This window comes from Chiloscyllium plagiosum, unplaced genomic scaffold (assembly GCF_037043375.1).
Source record: "Chiloscyllium plagiosum isolate Xiang-an unplaced genomic scaffold, Cpla_swu_hap1 HiC_scaffold_47, whole genome shotgun sequence".
In the NCBI taxonomy this organism is placed as follows: domain Eukaryota; kingdom Metazoa; phylum Chordata; class Chondrichthyes; order Orectolobiformes; family Hemiscylliidae; genus Chiloscyllium; species Chiloscyllium plagiosum.
The window spans coordinates 14648485-14669939 of NW_028270185.1; the positions used below are offsets into that span (position 1 = coordinate 14648485).

General features: G+C 42.5%; 1 protein-coding gene across 4 annotated transcripts in view; it reads left to right on the top strand.

Moving 5' to 3' along the window:
- Positions 1–15025, top strand: part of LOC122542869 (sodium/calcium exchanger 3-like) — a 353482-nt gene extending 338457 nt beyond the window's left edge. For 3 of the 4 annotated variants that reach the window (XM_043680972.2, XM_043680975.2, XM_043680973.2), the window contains exon 8: positions 13350–15025. In XM_043680972.2, coding sequence (XP_043536907.2) covers positions 13350–13726 — 377 coding nt within the window. In that variant the 3' untranslated portion in view covers positions 13727–15025. The remainder of the gene's footprint in view (positions 1–13349) is intronic. The other variant, XM_087984038.1, reaches the window with a different exon arrangement.
- The last annotated feature ends 6430 nt before the right edge of the window (positions 15026–21455 follow it).

Below are 21455 nucleotides of genomic sequence, written 5' to 3' on the forward strand. Positions count from 1 at the left end.
ACTCTCCCTGTAGCTCTTAATTCCTTGTGAGATCAAGAATTTATCAGTCTTTGCCTTGAAGCCAATGTCCTGGCCTCCACTGCGCTCCGTGGCAATGAATTCCACAGGCCCACCATTCTCTGGCTGAAGATATGTCTTCTCATTTCTGTTCTAAATTGACCCCCTCTAATACTAGGGCTGTGCCCATAGGTCCTAGTCTTCCTGCCTGACGGAAACAACTTCCCACCGCCCACCCTTTCTAAGCCATGTATTATCCTGTAAGTTTCTAACAGATCTCCCGTCAACCTTATAAACTCTGATGAATACAATCCCAGGATCCTCAGCCATTCATCATATATTAGGCCTACCATTCCAGGGACCATCCCTGTGACTCTCCGCTGGACACGCTGCAGTGCCAGTATGTACTTCCTAAGGTGTGGGGCCCAAAATTGGACACAGTATTCCAAATGGGGCCTAAACAGAACTTTATAAAGTCTCAGAAGCACATCACTGCTTTTATATTCCAACCATCTTGAGATAAATGATGACATTACATTTGCTTTCTTAATCAAGGCCCCAACTTGCAAATCAACCTTTAGGGAATTCTGGACGAGAACTACTAGATCTTTGTACTTTAACTTTATGAATTTTCTCACTGTTTACAAAATAGTCTGCATTCTTTTTTCCAAAGTGCAAGAGCTCGCACTTGCTCACGCTGAATTTCAGCCATTTCCTGGACCATTCTCCTAAACTGTCTAAATCTTTCTGCAGCCTCCCCACCTCGTCAGTACTACCTACCTGTCCACCTAACTTCGTATCATCGGCGAATTTCGTCAGAATGCCCCAATCCCTTCATCCAGATCATTAGTATAAAAAATGAACAGTTGCAGCCCCAACACTGAACCCTGCGGGACACCACTTGTCATCATTCGCCATTCTGTAAAAGAACCTTTTATCCCAACTCTCTGCCTTCTGTCAGACAGCCAATCCCCAATCCATGCCAGTAGCTCACCTCGAACATCATGTACCCTCACATTACTCAGCAGCCTCCCGTGATGCACCTTATCAAAGGCCTTTTGGAAATCTAGATAACAAATACTGGGTTTCCCTGGTCTAACCTACTTGTTAACTCTTCAGAGAATTCTAACAGGTTGTCAGGCATGACCTCCCCTTACTGAATCCATGCAGACTTGTTCTAATCTGACCCTGCACTTCCAAGAATTTTGAAATCTCATCCTAAATGATGGATTCTAGAATTTTACCTACAACCGAGGTTAGGCTTATTGACCTATAGTTTTCCATTTTTTGTCTTGATTCTTTCTTGAACAAGGGGGTTACAACAGCGATTTTCCAATCATCTGGGACTTTTCCTGACTCCAGTGATTTTTGAAAGATCATAGTCAGTGCCTCCGCTATTTCCTCAGCCACCTCCCTCAGAACTCTAGGAGGTAGCCCATCGGGGACAGGAGATTTATCGATTTTTAGACCTTTTAGCTTTTAACCACAAAGGCAATAAGCAGAGAAAAAATGAGGAACAAAGGCAAACTGGCCAAAATTATAAAGGAGAATAATAAAAGCTCTTTTAGGTATGTGAAAAGAAACAAAAATGGTTAAGACTAAAATTGGGCACTTGAAGACAGAAAGAGGTGAATTTGCTATGGGGAACAAGGAAATGGCAAAAGAGTTGAATAGGTACTTTGGATATCTTCACTGGCGAAGACACAAGCAGTCTCCCAGATGTAATCGTGGCTGAAGGTCCTAGGGTAATGGATGAACTGAAGGTAATTTATATTAGGCAGGAAATGGTGTTGAATAGACTGTTAGGTCTGAAGGTTGATAAGATCCCAGGACCTGATGGTCTGCATCCCAGGGTACTTAAGAAGGTGGCTCTAGAAATTGTGGATGCATTGGTAATCATTTTCCAATGTTCTATAGATTCACGAACAGCTCCTGTGGATTGGAGGATAACAAGGACAGAATACTCCGGTCCTCACCTTCCACCCGAACAACCTTCGCACAAACCAAATTATCCGCTGACATTTCCGCCACCTCCAAACGGACCCCACCACCAAGGAGACATTTCCCTCCCCACCCCTTTCCGCCTTCCGCAAAGACCGTTCCCTCAGTGACTACCTGGTCAGGTCCATGCCCCCCTACAACCCACCCTCCCGTCCTGGCACCTTCCCCTGCCACTGCAGGAATTACAAAACCTGCGCCCACACCTCCTCCCTCACCTCCATCCAAGGCCCTAAAGGAGCCTTCCACATCTGTTGCTTCCGATGCGATCTCCTCTACATTGGGGAGACTGGATGCCTCCTAGCAGAGCACTTTAGGAAACATCTCTGGGACACCCGCACCAATCAACCACACCGCCCTGTGGCCCAACATTTCAACTCCCCCTCCCACTCAGCTGAGGACATGGAGGTCCTGGGCCTCCTTCACCGCCACTCCCTCACCACCCGATGCCTGGAGGAAGAATGCTTCATCTTCTGCCTCGGAACACTTTAACCGCAGGGCATCAATGTGGACTTCACCAGTTTCCTCAATTCCCCTTCTCCCACCTCACCCCAGTTCCAAACTTCCAGCTCAGCACCGTCCCCATGACCTGTCCTACCGGCCTATCTTCTTTTCCACCTATCCACTCCACCCTCCTCTCTGACCTATCACCTTCATCCCCACCCCCACTCACCTATTGTACTCTATGCTACTTTCTCCCCACCCCCACCCACCTTTCATTTATCTCTCCACCCTTCAGGCACTCTGCCTGTATTCCTGATGAAGGGCTTTTGCCCGAAACGTCGATTTTCCTGCTCCTTGGATGCTGCCTGAACTGTTGTGCTTTTCCAGCACCACTCTACTCCAGAATCTGGTTTCCAGCATCTGCAGTCATTGTTTTTACCTAGGTGGCTAATTTTGTCCCACTTTTCAAGAAAGGAGGGAGAGAGAAAACAGGGAATTATAGACCAGTTAGCCTGACGTCAGTGGTTGGAAAGATGCTGGAGTCAATTATAAAAGATGAAATTACGACTCATTTGGATAGCAGTAACAGGATAGGTCAGAGTCAGCAAGGATTTACGAAGGGGAAATCGTGCTTGACTAAGCTTCTTGAATTTTTTTGAGGATGTAACTTTGCGGATGGACAAGGAACACCCAGTGGATGAAGTGTACCTGGACTTTCAGAAAGCTTTTGCTAAAGTCTCACATAGGAGTTAGTGTGCAAAATTAGGGAACGTGGTAATGGATGCAAAATACTGACTTAGATTAAAAATTGGCTGGCTGACAGGAAGCAACCAGTAGTGATAAACAGATCCCTTTCGGAATGGCAGGCAGTGACCATTGGGGTACCATAAGGTTTGGTGCTGGGACTGCAGCTGTTTACAATATACATTAATGATATAGATGAAGGTTTTAGAAGTAATATTAGCAAGTTTGCTGATGACACAAAGCCGGGTGGAAGGGTGAAATGTGAGGAGGATGTTATGAGAATACAGGGTGACTTGGACACACTAGGCGAGTAGACAGATGCATGGCAGTTGCAGTTTAATGTGGATAAATGGGCGGTTATCCACTTTGGTGGCAAGAACAGGAAGGCAGATTACTACCTAAATGGAGTCAAGTTAGGTAAAGGGGAAGTACAACTAGATCTAGGTGTTCCTGTACATCAGTAAATGAAGGAGAAAGTGAGGACTATAGATGCTGGAGATCAGAGCTGAAAAATGTGTTGCTGGAAAAGCGCAGCAGGTCAGGCAGCATCCAAGGAGCAGGAGAATCGATGTTTCGGGCATAAGCCCTTCTTCAGGAATGAGGAGGGTGTGCCAAGCAGGCTAAGATAAAAGGTAGGGAGGAGGAACTTGGGGGAGGGGTGTTGGGAATGCAATAGGTGGAAAGAGGTTAAGGTGAGGGTGATAGTCCTACTTGTGGAACGTTTCAGGGAACACCTCTGAGACACCTGCACCAACCAACCCAACCGCCCTGTGGCTGAACACTTTAACTCCCCCGCCCACTCCGCCAAGGACATGCAGGTCCTTGACCTCCTCCACTGCCAGACCATGGCAACACGACGCCTGGAGGAAGAGCGCCTCATCTTCTGCTTAGGAACCCTCCAACCACAAGGGATGAATGCAGATTTCTCCAGCTTCCTCATTTCCCCTCCCCCCACCTTATCTCAGTCCCAACCCTCGGACTCAGCACTGCCTTCTTGACCTGCAATCTTCTTGCCGATCTCTTCGCCCCCACCCCCTCTCCGGCCTATCACCCTCACCTTAACCTCCTTCCACCAATCGCATTCCCAACGCCCCTCTCCCAAGTCCCTCCTCCCAACCTTTTATCTTAGCCTGCTTGGCACACCCTCCTCATTCCTGAAGAAGGGCTTATGCCCGAAACGTCTATTCTCCTGCTTCTTGAATGCTGCTTGACTTGCTGCGCTTTTCCAACAACACATTTTTCAGCTCATCAGTCAATGAAAGCAAACATGCAGGTACAGCAGGCAGTGAAGAAAGCTAATGGCATACTGGCCTTCATAACAAGAGGAATTGAGCATAGGAGCAAGAGGTCCTCCTGTCGCTGTACAGGGCTCTGGTGAGACCACACCTGGAGTATTGTGTGCAGTTTTGGTCTCAAATTTGAGGAAGGACATTCTGGCTATTGAGGGAATACAGTGTAGATTTACAAGGTCAATTCCCGGAACGGCTGGACTATCACATGTTGAAAAATTGGAGCGACTGGGCTTGTGTACACTTGAGTTTAGAAGGACGAGAGGGGATGTGATTGAGATATATAAGATTATTAAAGGATTGGACACTCTGGAGGTAGGAAATATGTTTCCGTTGATGGATGAGTCCAGAACCAGAGGACACAGTTTAAAAATAAGTGGTAGGCCATCTAGAACAGAGTTGAGGAGAAACCTCTTCACCCAGAGATTGATGGAGGTATGGAATGCTCTGCCCCTGAAGGCAGTGGAGGCCAAGTCTCTGGTCACTTTCAAGAAAGAGATGGATAGAGCTCTTAAAGACAATGGAATCAAGGATTATGGGATAAGGCAGGAACAGGATACTGATTGTGGATGATCAGCCATGATCAGAATGAATGGTGGTGCTGGCTTGAAGGCCGAATAGCCTACTCCTGCACCTATTGTCTATTTTCTAGCACTTTCTCTTTTGTAATGATTACCCATACTCAACTCCGCCCCCGACTCTCCTTAATTGTTGGGATATAACTCTGCCCCCGACTCTCCTTAATTGCTGGGATATTACTCATGTCTTACATGTAACGGTTCAAAAAGGCAGCTCCCCTGACCAGCATCTGCTCAAGTGCATCTAGGGATGGGCAGTAAATGCTGACCCAGACATTAATACCCACATTCCATCAATGAATTTTTTTCAAGAAATCATGTGGACCATAAGAATCACACATGTAGGTGGGAAGAGGTTGGGCAAGGGTAGAAAATAAATCTTTGAGAGATTAATAGGCACAAATGGGTTGAAACAATGGACTGGTGAGGACAGTCTACTTATTGATTTTGGGCAAGAGTTAGAAGTTGCCTGGTTGGGGATCCATAAGGCTGGAAGCTGTAGAAGGAAGATCTTCAGAGTAGATAAGATCAGGGACAGTCCTGGATACGATGACCTGATATTTGGTAGAAGGGTCATGGTCCAGGGACAGCCAGGAGGAAGTGATGGAGATTTGGCAGTTGGCCTGTGCTAGATAGAGTCCAGTACAACAGTCAACATCAGCCCCATGCTTTCAGCGGGTTCATTAGTGATGTTAGAGTTGGTTTTTGAGAGAACAGACTGAAGCAAGTTCAGAGGGAGATAGACTAGAATGAGTGAAGGGCGCAGAAAAATTGCAACATTTGATGTCATCCCAGTTGTTGTTGTAAGCATATAGAGAGAGTAAGATGTTGGAAGAAGTCGTCCAAATGAAAGGAAGAATGAAAGGATCTGTTAATCACCAGGGAGAAATCTCTGGATGAAGTAAGTGGGCAGAGGTGAATGAAGAAAAGCTCAGCATTATGCCAAGCTGTAAAATTGATGTGGGACACATGGGATGTGGAATGAAGCTGAGGATAAAGCATGGAATTATCATGAATTCCTGGCATTGTCATCAAAGGGTGAAATTGGTTAAACAGATGGGTTGAAGCGCAAGGAAAGGGATGAAGGAACTGAAGTGGTGCTGGTGTCCATTAGTTGGTAGAATTTAACTGGCCTTTAACTAGTTGAATCACTGCTTGTGAATGGGGAAGACTGCCACCTTCCCATCCCACCTCTAGGAAAAATTGCAAGATGGACTGAAGGGACCTACACACCGGCTGACAATATGAAAGAACACTTCTGTCACCATGGAACCTAAAAGTTTTGCCCATGGTGGTTCTTAGCTGCAGCAGGCGTAAGATGTTTGATCAATTCCCCATATAGTAGACTAATGGACTATCGTGAATGAGTTGGATGATATTTTAATCTCAGCATCTGCAAATAAAAAGAGAGCAGCCTAAGGGCCGATACAGAAAAGAGTTGGAAAATGTAGCCAGGAGAAAAACCCAAAAACAAAGTACTAGAATTGCTTTTTTATGCAATGAAAAGCAAGAATATATTATACAATATTCTCCTTTAAAAACAAAACACCAAAATTAGTAGGCTTGCGGAAAAACAAACTACAGATTAAATGCTCTACAGAGCCCAGTGGGACCTGAACACAGCTGAGGAAGAACTTAACTGGTTAAGACAAAGTCAAATTACAGTTTGAAATACCAAGTCACCAACTCAGATAAGCATGGCACTCAGTACATCCTTAAAACACTTAAATTATTTTGTGTCAAATCATCCCAGCAGTTAATATTTGGGTTTGCTGTGCATTTCTGCCTTGAGAAAAAACAACACATTTCAGGCCTTTGTATGCATGAAGAAAATATGAAGAAGCTGCAAGATGGAACCCAGGCTATAGGCATCTTTCAAAGATCAGACTAATATCTTTGTTAGCTGTTTCTCCTGTTCAAATGGCAACAGTTTGAACCTAAAACGTTTTTTTCAACTCTTGAAACCAGTTGGGCCCACTGTGCATAGATGTGAACGTGAGGTGCCAAGGTGTGCTCTTAAATTATATGCCTATGGCCCTCACATCTCATTTTTCCCTCACTGAGGGGTCTGGTGAGCAAATTTCAGAAAGATAACGCCAGGAAGAGAAGTAGGCCATTTGGTCCCTCATACTTGCCCATTATTCAACAGGATCATAGTTGACCTGCCCCAGGTCTCACCTATTCTTTTGTACCAGCTCAGCATAGACATCAATTCCTTGACATTTCAAACATCTATCTTCTCCTGTTTAAATAAATTCAGTGATCTAACCTCCATAACTCTGAGGTAGAGAATTCCAGACATTCACTGTCATATGGGAGAAGATATTCCTTTGTCTCTCAGTTTTAAAATAGTGTCCCTTTATTCTGTAATTGTGTTCCCTAATTCAAGGTTTCCCTACTCGTGGATATATTTTCTCAAAATCTACCCTGTCAGACCCCCTCAGAATCTTGAATGTTTCAATAAGATCACCCCTCATTCTTTAAAACTCTAATGAATAAAGGCTTAACCTTATGTCATTTTTGATAAATCAACCACTTTATATCTTAAGAATCAGCCTAGTTAATTTCTTCTGAACTGCCTATAATGTCAGTATATATTTTTTCAATTACAGTGATCAAAACTGCACACAGTAGTCCAGATATGGCATCACCAACACTCTGTACAGTTGAAACACAACTACTCTGTTTGTAAACTCCAACCTGCCAGCAATTATTGCCAAAATTCACTGTCTTCTTAATGACTTGCTGCATCTATATTCTAACTTTATGTTTCATGCACAAAAACAGATCCTTTTGTGCTGCATTTTTTTGGGGGAATTTCTCTCCTTAGTGTTAGGTCCATTAGTCAGGGGTAAATGTAGGGTTATAGGGTAGGGGAATGGGTCTGGGTGGGTTACTCTTCGGAGGGTCAGTGTGGACTTTTTGGGTCAAATGGCCTGTTTCCACACTGTAGGGAATCTAATCTAAATCTAAAAAATAACAGCCCACCTTTTGATTCTTCCTACTAAAGTGCATGTACTCATACTTAAATTTCCTCTACCATTTCTTTGCCCATTCACTCAGTCTCACTTTCTCTCCTTGCAGATTATTTATGTTCTCATCATAACATGCCCTCACTTATTTTTGTATCAACAAAAAATTTGGATACATTACACTCTGTTCCCTCCTCCAAGTTATTAATATTTACAGTAAATAATTAAGCCTCTATGACTGATTTTTACAACCTAAAAACTGATCCATCTTCTGCATTTTATCCAATCCTCAATGCATGCTAATACACTTACCATCTGTACCGTGAGTTCTTTTCTTGGGCAAAAAGCTTTGGCACATAGTAAATTTGAATTTCAGAAAAAAGTACAATTCCAAATCAATAAATTGATAATTTAAGTAAATGAGGAATTAACAAAACTGACCATTAAAAATCAACAAGAAGCAGAGCTAATTAGTAATTTTTTGTTTGCCCTTTCTATTAAGACACAGAGCTAGAGAAATGCAGATTCACCTCAAGGTCCTTATTACCAGCTGGGGACCAAGGTCAAACTAAAGAGTTGGGTTTAACCACACTGACCTTGCGTTCACTTTTGTGAGCAACATTCAGAGCTGAGCTTGGAAGAATTCATACTAAAGTGGGGATTGAAAACCGGTAGCATTTCCCCTCTCTCAGCTTAATCTGTGAATAGATGTTCAGGAAATAGGGGAAGGGTGGGTGCGTGTCTGGCTCACTCTGAGTTTAAACACTCAGTCTTCTCCTCCTCTCTCATACACACCTTCTTCCTTAGTCCCACGATATACTCATATTCTTACTCCCTCCAACACATTCACATTCTTCCTCCATCTCTCTGCATTCCACTCTCCCTCCCTCATACATTCCCCCTTTCCCTCCTCCCTCTCTTGTGGCTGTGTGGATTTAGAAGCCACTCTGTTATCTTGACTGCTGTGTTTAGGGATCTAACACATGTGCTGTACACCTGACTCATCGCCTGACTCAGAGACTTTCCTTGCATCCGAACAACAGACACAACTCATCCCTTGCTGTCTCTTGCCTGTCCCCACAGCAGACTCACTTCTGTGGCCATTGCTCCTGCTGGATAGACCTCAGGCTGAATGAAACTATGTATGCTTGCACAGCCCATGGCTCCTGGGCAGGATAGGACTCATTGGTGGGCCAGATTGTGGCCTACAGGACACTTATTGGCCAAGCTTGTGTTAGATTATCTAATCACAGCAGCAGAAACATCAGTGACCATATAGCTGTACTTCAGCAGCCAATATCAGTTGCTTTTCTACAGCCATATATTGTAACCTGCAGCTTTATTCACATAAGAAATTAAAGAACTTGCACTTACTTAGCATCTTTTACAACCTGAGGGCATATCACATTGGCTGAGGACTTTCAGTCTCAAGATCATTGAAGGCAGGAGGTATGACTCAAGATGCACATCGGGACCCCATCCCCAGCAGTCCCAATCTACATACCTCGATTGATTGATTGATTGATTGATTATTGTTATCACATGTACCAAGATACAGTGAAAAGTGTTTTGCATGATTTACAGGCAGATTGTACCTTACAAAGTGCATCAGGGTAGCAGAACAGAGTGCAGAATACCAGCTGCAGATAAGGTGCAGAGAAAGAGAGAGATCAGCATTAACATATGAGAAGTTTGTACAAAAGTGGAGAAGAAGCTGTTCTTGAATCTATTTGTATGTGTATTCAAACTTTTGTATCTTCTGGCTGATGGAAGAGAGTATAACTGGGGTGGAAGGGTTCTTTGATTATGTTAGTTTCTTTCCCAAGGCAGCCGGAAGTATAGATGGAGTTAATGGCTTATTTGTGTGATGGACTGGGTTGTGTTCATGAATCTGTGTAGTTTCTTGCAGTCTTCAAAAGAGCAGTTGCCATACCATGCTGTGATGCATCCAGGTAGGATGATTTCTATGGTGCATCTATAAAAACTGTTAAGAGCCCTTGTGGATATGCTGGATTTCCTGAGCCTCCTGAGGAAGTAGAGGCATTGTTGTGACCGGTTTCTTGACTGTCCTGTCAACATGGGTGGATGAGAACAGATTGTTGGTGATCATCAATCCCAGGCATTTGATGGTCTTGACCACCTCCACCTCAGCACCACTGATGCAGACGGGGGCGTGCCCTCCACTCTGCTTCCTGACGTCACTGACCAGCTCCTTCATTTTGCTGACTTTGATGGAGAGATTGTTGTCTTTACACCATGCCACTAAGTGCTCAATCCCTTTCCTGCATTGTGTCTCATTTGTTTGAAATCTGACCTACAACAATGGTGTCATCAGTGAACTTCTAAATGGGGCTGGAGTGGGGAGATTTGGCCATGCAGTCGTGAGTGTAAAAGGAGTATATTAGGTGCTGAGTGTGCAGCTTTGCAGGGCATGAACGTTGAGTATAATGGTGGAAGAGGTGTTGTTGCCTATTCTTACTAACTGTGGTCTGTGGGTCAGGTGGTTAATGAGCCAGTTACAGAGAGGGAAGCCAAGATCTAGGTTACATAGTTTAGAGATGAGTTTGTTTGGAATTATGGTGTTGAAGACTGAACTATAGTCAATAGGTTGGAGCTTGATGTAAGTATCCTTGTTATCCAGATGTTCCAGGGATGACTGTAAGGCCAGGAGATGGCATCTGCTTGTGGACTTTTTGTGCCAGTAGGCAAATTGCAAAGAATCACAGCAATTTGGGAGGCTGCCGTTGATGTTAGCCATGATTAACCTCTCAAAACAATTCATAATTATGGAGGTCAGAGCCACCAAGTGGTTGTCATTGAGGCATTTTGCATGATTTTTCTTTGGCACTGGGATGATGGTGGTCTTCTTGACGCAGGTGGGGACTTCAGATTGTGGTAAAGAGAGACTAAAGATGCCTGTGAATACTCCTGCAGCTGGTCCGCACAAGATCTGCGCGTAAGGCTTGGGACTCCATCTGGCGCCTATTGCTTTCCATGGGTTCACTCTCAAAAAGGCCAATCTAACGGCTTTGGCAGTGACCGAGGGTACAGACGGATCCAGGCTCTTGGGATAAGTTGACATTGTTTCACTGACCTTCTGTTCAAAGCGAGCAGAGAATTCATTGAGCTCACTCGGTAGGGATGTTCTGTTGCCTGCAATTGTTTGATTTCATTTTGTAGCCTGTTATGTCGTGAAAGCCCTGCCACAAATGACAGGTGTTTGTGTGGTTTGTCTGCGTCTCAAGCTTAACTTGGTATTGCCTCTTGGCATGTCTGATGGCCTTTATATAGGTCATACCTGAATTTCCTGTATAAGTCAGGGTTGCTGAACTTGCGTGCCTCAGATCTGGACTTCGGTAGAGAGTGAATCCCCCTATCTATCCATGGTTCCCAGTTAGGGAACATTCAAATGAATGTTTTTGGCATACATTCTTCTTCACACCTATTAATGGAGTCTGTAATGGTATTGGCATACTTATTTAGGTTAGGCACTGAGTTCTTGTGCATGGACCAGTGCACCAACTCTAAGCAGTCATGTAGAAGCCCTTACATTGCCTCAGACTCATGGTTCAATTTCTGCTTGTAAGCCAGGAGGAGCAGCACAGCATTGTGATCTGATTTTCTAAAATGCAGATGGGGGAATGGAGCAATAGGCATCTTTGAATGGTTGGATAGCAATGGTTGTGTAACAATGATCAAGGATGTTTGGACCTCTGGTGGGACAAGAGACATGTTGATATTTTAGTAGCACATTCTTGAGGTTGGCCTTGTTAAAGTCAACAGCTACGATGAACAAGGCTTCGGGGTATTCTGACTCTTTTTGTTGTGGTGTTGTGTACTTCATCAAGTGCACTGTTCACTTCCGCATGGGGTGGGATGCAGACTCCTGTCAGGATAGCAGAGGTGAACTTCTGCAGCAGGTACTTTACTGTAAGGTATTCTAAGTCTGGGGAGGAGTAACTTGCCAGGGTCGTCATGTCTCAGCAGCAGGAGGTGTTGATTAGGAGACAGACTCTACTGCCCTTTGCCTTGCTCGAGGTTGCTCAGCAATCCATTTGTTAAACTGGGAAACCCTTAAGTTGTAAGGCACAGTCATGTGTAGCAAAAATAAGCAGTCTCTGTAAAATATAGCTCATAGCAGTCCCTCAATTCCCTTTGGAAGGTGAGTATAGTTTTAAATTCATCCATTTTGTTTTCAATGGCTTGGATGTTTGGCCTTGGATGTATGCTGGGGAGGGGGGTACTTGAACCTCCGATATTTCAGTTTCACCTGAAGTCCAGCGCATCTCCCATGTTTCCTCGGTAGGTAGCTGCTCCTAGATGATCCCAGGCATAGGAATATTGGGATTGTCTAGGAAATCTGAACTTTAGATGGGCAACTTCCTTGCTCCTCAGGGCCTTCCCAAAACATCTCCAATTCTGAGATAGATTGGAAGCTTCAGAGTACCTAGCTGGGTTGGTCATGAGGAAATCTTAAGACAATAATTCTAGTTTAATTCCTTGGTTAGAACTGACCTCCCAAAGCAATCACACTGATTCCCTCGATGACTTTCTCAAATCCCCATCCTTAATCAAATTAAAAGCAAAGAATTGGGGCGATCTGAAATAAAGACAAAGTGCAGGAAAAACTCATGTGGTCTGGCAGATCTGTGGACAGCTAAACAAAAGGATTTTGTAAGGGGAAATGGGGTGATGAGGATTTTTCTTTTACATGTTTCCAGTCTGATATGACTTCTTCAAAAGTGACTTGACTACTCTATTCCTGATGCTTCTCGGATGCTGCCTGACCTGCTGTGCTTTTCCAGCACCACTCTAATCTAGACTCTGGTCCTCAACCTGACAACCCTGCCTGACTCAACTATCTATCACCAGAGGCTACGATCTATTCAGTTTACTCAAGTCCATTACCCCATTCACACTGGACATGTACACCTACTTTACTGCAACTAGTGCTGTAAAAAGGGATGCAGCTCATCTCTCTGCCAACCCTACCTCACTCTGGTAGCGCTCTCTTCTTGGGACTGTATGCTCTACATTTCTGTGGAAACCAGCATTTGGAGACCTAATCAGAACTGCATAGTAGTAGAGTGGCAATCTGATGGTGATTGCTGCTTCGCATAAAATCCAGACCATTTTGGAAACTGGCTGCTATGTTTTCCTAAACTACAACAGTGATCACACTTCAAAATACTTAACTGTGAAGTGCTTACAATATACAGTAGTGTACATGGAGACATTATCCATCTGTATTTTCCTGGAAGTAGATGTGAATGTAATAACTGAAATGCAATGAATATAATGGAGATATCTCTTTGGTATTTTTCCAGATACATTTGCCAGCAAAGTCGCAGCATTACAAGACCAATATGCAGATGCATCCATTGGGAATGTGACAGGAAGCAATGCTGTAAATGTGTTCCTGGGTATTGGAGTCGCTTGGTCTGTTGCTGCCATCTACTGGGCTGCTCAGGGGAAAGAGTTTAAAGTAGATCCTGGCGCACTGGCCTTTTCAGTCACACTTTTTACCATCTTTGCCTTTGTTGTCATCAGTGTACTCCTGTACAGAAGACGGTCACACATAGGCGGTGAGCTTGGAGGTACACGGCGTGGCAAGATTCTGACCTGCATCATGTTTGTAAGCCTTTGGTTGTTGTATGTTGTGTTTTCAGCCCTGGAGGCTTACTGCCATATAAAGGGTTTCTAAGACTGGAGAGCTTTCTTGTGCTTACAAACAGTAAGCTCCTCTTGAAGCTGCCGAAGAGATTGAGAGGCAGCCCAGTGCATTCCAATCCCAGATAAGTCACCTCTTCATTACAGAACATAAAAACAGACCTTTACTGGCAAAGAAAAACAAAAGGCAAAATCCAACTGTTAAGTTGTATGCCTTATCAAAAGGTTCTAATACTGGTTGTAGCCAGCAACCAAAATATCTTCAAGAAATCAACCGCAAAAGGTTTTTTATTCAAACAGATTTAGACTTTTTTACATCAACAAACTGAGCTTGCTGTGTTACCAATATCGAGAAGATTTAAGTCAGCCAGCATTGAAAAATGATGTTTTAGCAATGTATAGGACAATAGGCCAGCAACATTGGCCCACCAGATAAGTCTTTACTTGTACAGTTGTTACTACTCATCTCACTGAATAAGCTATTGCAATAGCTGTTAATTTACTTTGAAAAGTATAAAGGTAAATCGTGGCACTGGAGTGAAATACAATCTGTTCTGCTATAATGCGTGTTTCTTCGACGCAAATTGGTTTTAACGCGATTGAAGAATTTAGACTGTTATTTGTCGAATGCGTATTGGCTATAACGCAATTCCAGCCCCATTAGTTTAAATGGCATGGCTATTGCACGATTTTCTAATAACATGAGATTACACGAGAGTGGAACTATTGCGTTACATCAGAACCGACTGGTAATTGAAGAAAATCGGCAAATTCCATGCATTATATTTGTTATATGTGTGCAGTTGTCATTAGTTAGGTGTACTTTTATTTATCTTGCAGTAAATCCTAGAGTACAAGTAGTATCTTGAAAACAATTTCGTTTGCAGGAGTGACATATATGCCGACCCAACTTTTCCTAAAACCTGAGGGTCAGTGTAATACCCAAATTCATGGTAACTTTTCCTGTGGTGAATTTCATTGCTCTATTATGCATTTATTAAAGCTGCTGCGCCCACAAATAATTTACTGGAAATGCCTTGTTTTTCTCCTTTTAAACATCCAGTAGCCAGATTAGGCTGCCTCATTTTGGAAAAATACGTTTCAAAATATGATCTCTTATACCCTGGGTAAGTGAATCAATCACAAGCAAAAACAGACCTATTTTCTTTTTAAAACAAGCCATGGTTTTTAAATATGAACTTTACAGGCTTTTTGTTCAGTATTACTCACATTATTCTTATCCAACATTGAAAAGGTTAAACTTTAATGCTGTGGGACTGAAAATCTACTGACACACTGAGTGGTTATAAGTGCAAAACATTGCCAATAAAAGGTGGAAGATGGAAAATTAGTGCAATTCTGAATACAGTACAAAGGGAAGGGAGATGGCTTTTTCAAGTTACAAGTAAAAATTAATCACCACTTAATCAGATCAAGTAATTAGTTAAAAGACTAAAATCTTTAAACACTTGTACATTTTTAAGTGATAAAGGAATGACAGTACAAGTGGTGTGCAGAACTGCAGCATGTGGGAAGTTGTGAACAGCTGTGTGATCCTGGATAGCCACAAGAGGAATTTCTTCATGTGAAATTTGGAATTCGATATCGTGGAGGGCCCTCAAATCTCAGTCATTGACAATGTTTAAGACAGAGATCAATAGATTTCTAGTTATTCATAACATAATGGGATATGAGGATAATGCAGAAAAACGGTACTGCAACAGGTGATCAGCCATGATCAAGAATGATGGAGGAGGCTGGAAGATGGAGAAAGTGAAAACTGCAGATGCTGGAGATCAGAGTTAAGAGTGTGGTGGTGGAAAAGCACAGCAGGTCAGGCAGCATCTGAGGAGCAGGAGAATCGACTATTTGGGCAGGCAAGTCATCAGGAATGAGGCTTGGAGGTTGGAGGATGTCCTACTCTGCTTCTATGTTGCAATATCCAGCAAGTGTGCACCTTAAGGAACTCCAGTTCAGAGGTGCTGAGATGGAGATTAAGGAGCAGGTATTGCAGGGAAATGAGGAAGGAGAGAGTTACCTGAACACTTTGGTCCAGGAGGTAGTCAGATCTTGTTAGGATAGGAAATGGTATGGGTTAAGTTATGATCATGGTCAGGAGGATGTGACTGCAAGTCAGGAAGGTAAGGTTTATTCCCAGGTACAGAGCTGCCTTACCTCTTGGTAAGAGTTTTTGTTGCTTATCTGGTGAGGACTAATTCTGCAGGGTGGATGAATTAACTGACCACTGACAGTGGTACAGGAGTCCATTCAAATGGAAGAAGGGAAAAGGTACACGGTATTGACAAGGAGCAGTACAGGCAGAGAAATAAAGACTGTTCTTTATCACTGTTTGTTAACAGATTCTAACATAAAGACACAAAAAACATAGATTTTCTTCATGTAGAGAGCTTACTGACTGGACCAGTCTAATCGTTCTCTCATCCTGTCCTAGCTATTTTATTGTTTTACATCAAGCCAACATATCTTCAGAAGAAATTGTGTAGGTAGGACTTAAACCTGGGCCTCCTGGCTTAGAGGTAGGGATACTACCACGGTGCTGCAAAAGCTCTTACATAACCTGACACCAATTGACAGCTACCACCTGTTTCTATCTTTAATTAATTGTTAGACTAACACTGTAAAGGGAGTTTTAAAAGTTTTAAAACCTTGGCATGAGGTAGCAACACACCTCCTTGCAGCTAGAAAAGAGCATTGAATGGGAGGGAAAGGATCCAGCTGTCATGGACCATGTGAGAACTAATGGCAAGACTAGGAAAGAAGTTCTGCTTGAGCACCTAAAGTTCAAATTCGTAAGCAAACCTATTGATTATGAAATGAGATCTGTGTAAATTGGTGTAGGGCTAAACAGACCTTAAATTTGAATTATACTCAAAAGATTAGCTTGGAAGATAGAAATTGATTAATGGGGCATTGGCATTAGTATTGAGGAATGAGAGAGATGTTCCAATGGGGCTGGCTGTATTTAAAGCGAGATGGATCAGTGCCTTGGTGAAACATAAGATATGGTTTTAAACTAAAAAGGGCTGATGATTAAGTTCAAGTGAGGAAGAATTATTACAACTGAAGTTAAAGGTAAAAGTCCTCAGAGTACTGAAGCAATTTTGGGTAAAAGTAACCATTCTGTAAAGTTTAAACGTGGTAATTTCATCACTGAAGAAGACCAAATCAAGGAAACTGATAAAAACTTAAATAAATAGGTCCCTTATCTGAAAGTATAAAGGATTCATAACTACATAGATAAGTTAGTAGCGGAGAACAGGTTATCAAGGATAATACCTGGACTACAGAGTATAAACTATGAGGATAGATAAGACAAATTAGGTCTTCATTCTCTAGGATTTAGAAGCGCAAGGATGATCTAATCATGGTCTTCAGGATATTAACAGAGAAAAACACGGTAGCTAAAGGTAACCTATTCCCGATTCTAGAATCAGGGGGCATAGTCTGTAAGGTCTAAGCCATTCAGGAGGGATGTTAGAAAGCACTTCAACACGCAAAGAGTAGTGGATGTTTGGAACTCTCTTCCTCAAACAATAGATGATGTTAATTCAGTTGTTAAATTTAAATCTGAGGCAGACTTTTTTTTTTAATTAAGCAAGGGTATCATAGGATATAAATCCAAGGCAGACAGATGAACTTAGGTCACAGATCAGCCATGATCTTATTAAACAGTAAAGTAGGGCTGAGATTGAATGGCCTATTCCCATTCTTACATTCCTAAATTGGTTTGATTTAATAGCCAAAATTGAGAATTAAATATTTCTGTTGTTGTCATTCTAAGAAGATATAGCTATTATAAAGAAAGTCAGGGTGGGGGGAGCAGTGACAGACCAAGATAATAGAAGATGATACAAAAATAGAGGTGATGAAGGAATTAGTATGGGTGGTGATAAAAAAGGTGTGTGTCAATAATGTTGTTGGGAGGAATTTATGGACAGTATTATACTAGAGAAAGGAGCTTATGGCAAATTATAAGAGAGCTTAATCTTCATATAAGTAGGGCGAATCAATTCAGCAAAGGTAGCTCGGGGAACACAAGAGTTCACAGAATGCATTTTGCTTGATTACCAAGCAAATGAAAGATCATCAGGGATATGTAGGAATGTAGAGTTCAGGTTAAAATCAGATTAGCTATGACTTTATTGAATGGATGAGCAGGCTCAAAAGGCCAAATGGCCTGCTCTTCTCCTTGTTGGTGTGTTTGTATCTGCAACTGCTCCTAAGAATGATATGATGAGAAAACAAATCAGGAAGAATGATCTTAGATATTGTTTTGTTTACTAAGGCAGGCTTATTTAGTGATCTTACACTGAGCAATCCTCTGCGAAACAGTGATCAGAAAATAAGAACTTTCACATTCAGTCTGAAATATAAAATTTAAAGAATGCAAATTACAAAGGAGTGAGTTTGCTAAAGGTAGATTGGGAAATCAGATTAAAATATTAGCTGGAATAATGGAGAGCATTTGAAGAAATATTTCATAATTCTCAACAAAGCTACTTCAGTGTATTGAGAAGCAAAAAGTCCACAAAGGAAAAAAAGATATATTGTAGCTAACACCTAGTATGAGATTAAAAGAGGCTTCTAATATTAGAAAATTGAGAGGTAAACCCAAGGATTGGGAGAGTTTAGACACCAGCCGATGGAGTATAATGTTGAGAAATAATGTTATTTATTTTGGTTGGAACAATTAAAAAATATGTTCTACATATTGAGAAATTATTAAGGGTAGGCACTCAATGCAATTTGGTTGATCCAGCAAACAATTAAGAAATCAAAGTTAGCCTTTATTGCAAGATAGTTGGACAAGAGAAACAAAGTCTTGCTGCAAATGTACAGGACTTTGGTAAGACTGTATCTGGAGTACAAATTGGCCCAATTAGGACAATTGAAAGGGTACAACAAAGGAACGTTAGATATGTTCTAAGATGAGATGGTCACCCCATGAGGAAAGATTGAATAGAATGGGTCTTTATTCTGTGGGGTTTAGAAGAATAACAGGTTATTTGTTTGAAACATAAGATTCGAGCAGAACTTGACAGGATGGATGCTGAGAGATTATTTTCCCAGTTTAGAGAATAAGGCTTGAAGCACTGAATAGTATATTGTTAATCTGAGAAGATATAGATATCAAAGAAAACCAGCTGGGGTAAGCAGTCGCAGACGAAGATAATAAAGGATGCTACAGTCACAGAATAAAGCATTTTGGATTGAGATAAGAAGGACCTTTTTCACAAACTTAACTGGAACAGCCATATGAAAAACATAGCTACAACAGCACACCAGAGACTGGGAATTCTATGGTGAGTAAGTCCTGTCACCCCAAAACCTATATCCCATCTTAAAGGAATAAAGTGCAACAGAATACTCCCCATTTCGTTGAATGAGGGAGAATCCAAACTAGATTCAAAAAGCTCAGCACCTTTAAGACAGCCCACTTGATTGGGCCCCTATGCAGCACCTTCAAACCTTGCTCCATTCAAATTGATGCACTGTGGCAACAGTGTGAACCATCCACAACTTCATTGCAGCAATACACCAAGACTCCTTTGACAGCATTTTCTAAACCATGACCTCCAAAATCTGAAATGCATCAGATTCATGGAAACACCATCAAGTGCAAGCTCCTTTCCAAGTCCACACCCTTCCTAACATGGAACTATGTCGCTGTTCCTTCATGACCAATGGATCAAAACGTTTGCAACCACACTCCAAACAGCACTAAAATGTGAAATTAATTGTTCAAACATGCAAATGTCATTAAGCCCGATCAATGCAGCCCACATTGGATGCATCCAATTCAAAATGCATACTCAAAGAATATGTGGTGAACATATAGGTTTGGATTTTTGTTTACATTTGGCATACTGTTCCTACTGGCATAAAAAACATACTGCACCACTTATGTTCTCTTACTCTTTCCAATGTCTCACACAAGTCTGAATAAAAATATCAGTGAATAAGCACATGTGATTTTATTGACAGGGATGCTTCTCATTAGTGAAACCTGCCATCAGCTGACAAGGCTGCAAAGAGGGAGAGGCTCTGCGTTATGACTGCAACCATAGTGCCTCTCTTCTACGATGCCTTCCCCGGATAGCTGAATTCTGATCATCCTTCCCCTCTAGTGATTCCTACTGCTGCCATTATTGCCTCTGTTGTTTACCATAAGAGCCCTCCTTTGTTGCATCTCTCCTCCTGCTACTGATGTTGAAAGAATAATAGGTGTTTGAGACACACAGGTATTCAAGCAATGGAACTGTGTGAAAAAGGCAGTCTTATGAGAATGAGTGTCCATAGATTTCACCCATAGAACTGATAAACAGTGAGGTTTTCAACTCCTTCCATTGTCCACAACCAAAACTCATGTTAGGCATTACCCTGTTCCACTTCTTCACGCCTTTGGCCCCAATCCATACAACCTCTCCTCACCTTTGAGTCATCCTTGATCTTCCTGAGGCGCCATGCAAACTGCAATTCTTCAGCTTCTCTCCCTCATGCCATGAGTTCAGCAAAGACAATTGCTGTCTTTACAGACTATAGGGCATCAAGGAGCCCAAGCAAACGGGAATTGATGGGAATCAGGAGAAAACTCACTGCTTGTTGGAGTCATATCTGGCACATAGGAAGACAGTTGTGGAGATCAGTCATTAAAGCGCCAAGACATTTCTACAGGTGTTACTCATGTTAGTGTCCTCATCCCAAACATCATCAGCAGCTTTATCAATGACCTTCCCCCATCAGAACGTCTGAAGTGGGGATGTTCATCCATGACTGCACAGTGTTCAACACCAATTGAGAGTCCTCAAATCCAGCACAATCTGGACTATATCCTAGCTTGGTCTGATAAGTGGCAACATTTGCACACACAAATGCCAGCTAATGACTATCTGCAATGAGAGACAATCTAACCACTGCCTCTTGATATTCAACAGCATTATCATCACTGAATCTGCCACTATTAACATCTTGGGGGTCACCACTGACCAGAAATTCAAATGGATTTGCCACACAAATACAGTGGCTACAAGAACAGGTCGGAAGCTACGAATACTGCAGCTACTCGTAACTCACCTCCTGACTCCCCAAAACCTGTCCACCATTGTAAGATACAAGTCAGAAGTATGATGGAATACTCCTCAGGGCGGCCCAGTGGCTAGCACTGCTGCCTCACAGCATCAGGGTCCAAGGTTCAATGCCAGCCTCGGGTGACTGTGTGCAGTTTGCACATTCTCCCCGTGTCTGCATGGGTTTCCTCCGGGTATTCCGGTTTCCTCCCACAGTCCAAAGATGTGCAGGTCAGGTGAATTGGCCATAGTGTTAGGTGCATTAGTCAGAGGGGGGTGGGTTGTTCTTCAGAAGGTCGGTGTGGACCTGTTTCCACACTGTCAGGAACCTAATCTAAAAAATCTAATATGCAGCTCCAACAACATTTAAGAAGCTTGACACCATCCAGGACAAAGCAGCCCTCCTGATTGGCACCACATCCAGTCCCTCTACCACTAATACTCATTAGCAGCAGTGCGTACTATCTACAAGATGCACTGCAAAAATTCCCAAAAGATCCATTAAACAGCCCTTCAAAATCCATGGCCACTTACATCTAGAAAGACAAGGGCAGCAGATAATCAGAACACTACCACCTGCAAATTCCCCTCCAAGCTGCTTACCATCCTGACTTGGAAATATATCGTCATTCTTTCACTGTCACTGGGTCAAAATCCTGGAATTCTCTCCCTAAC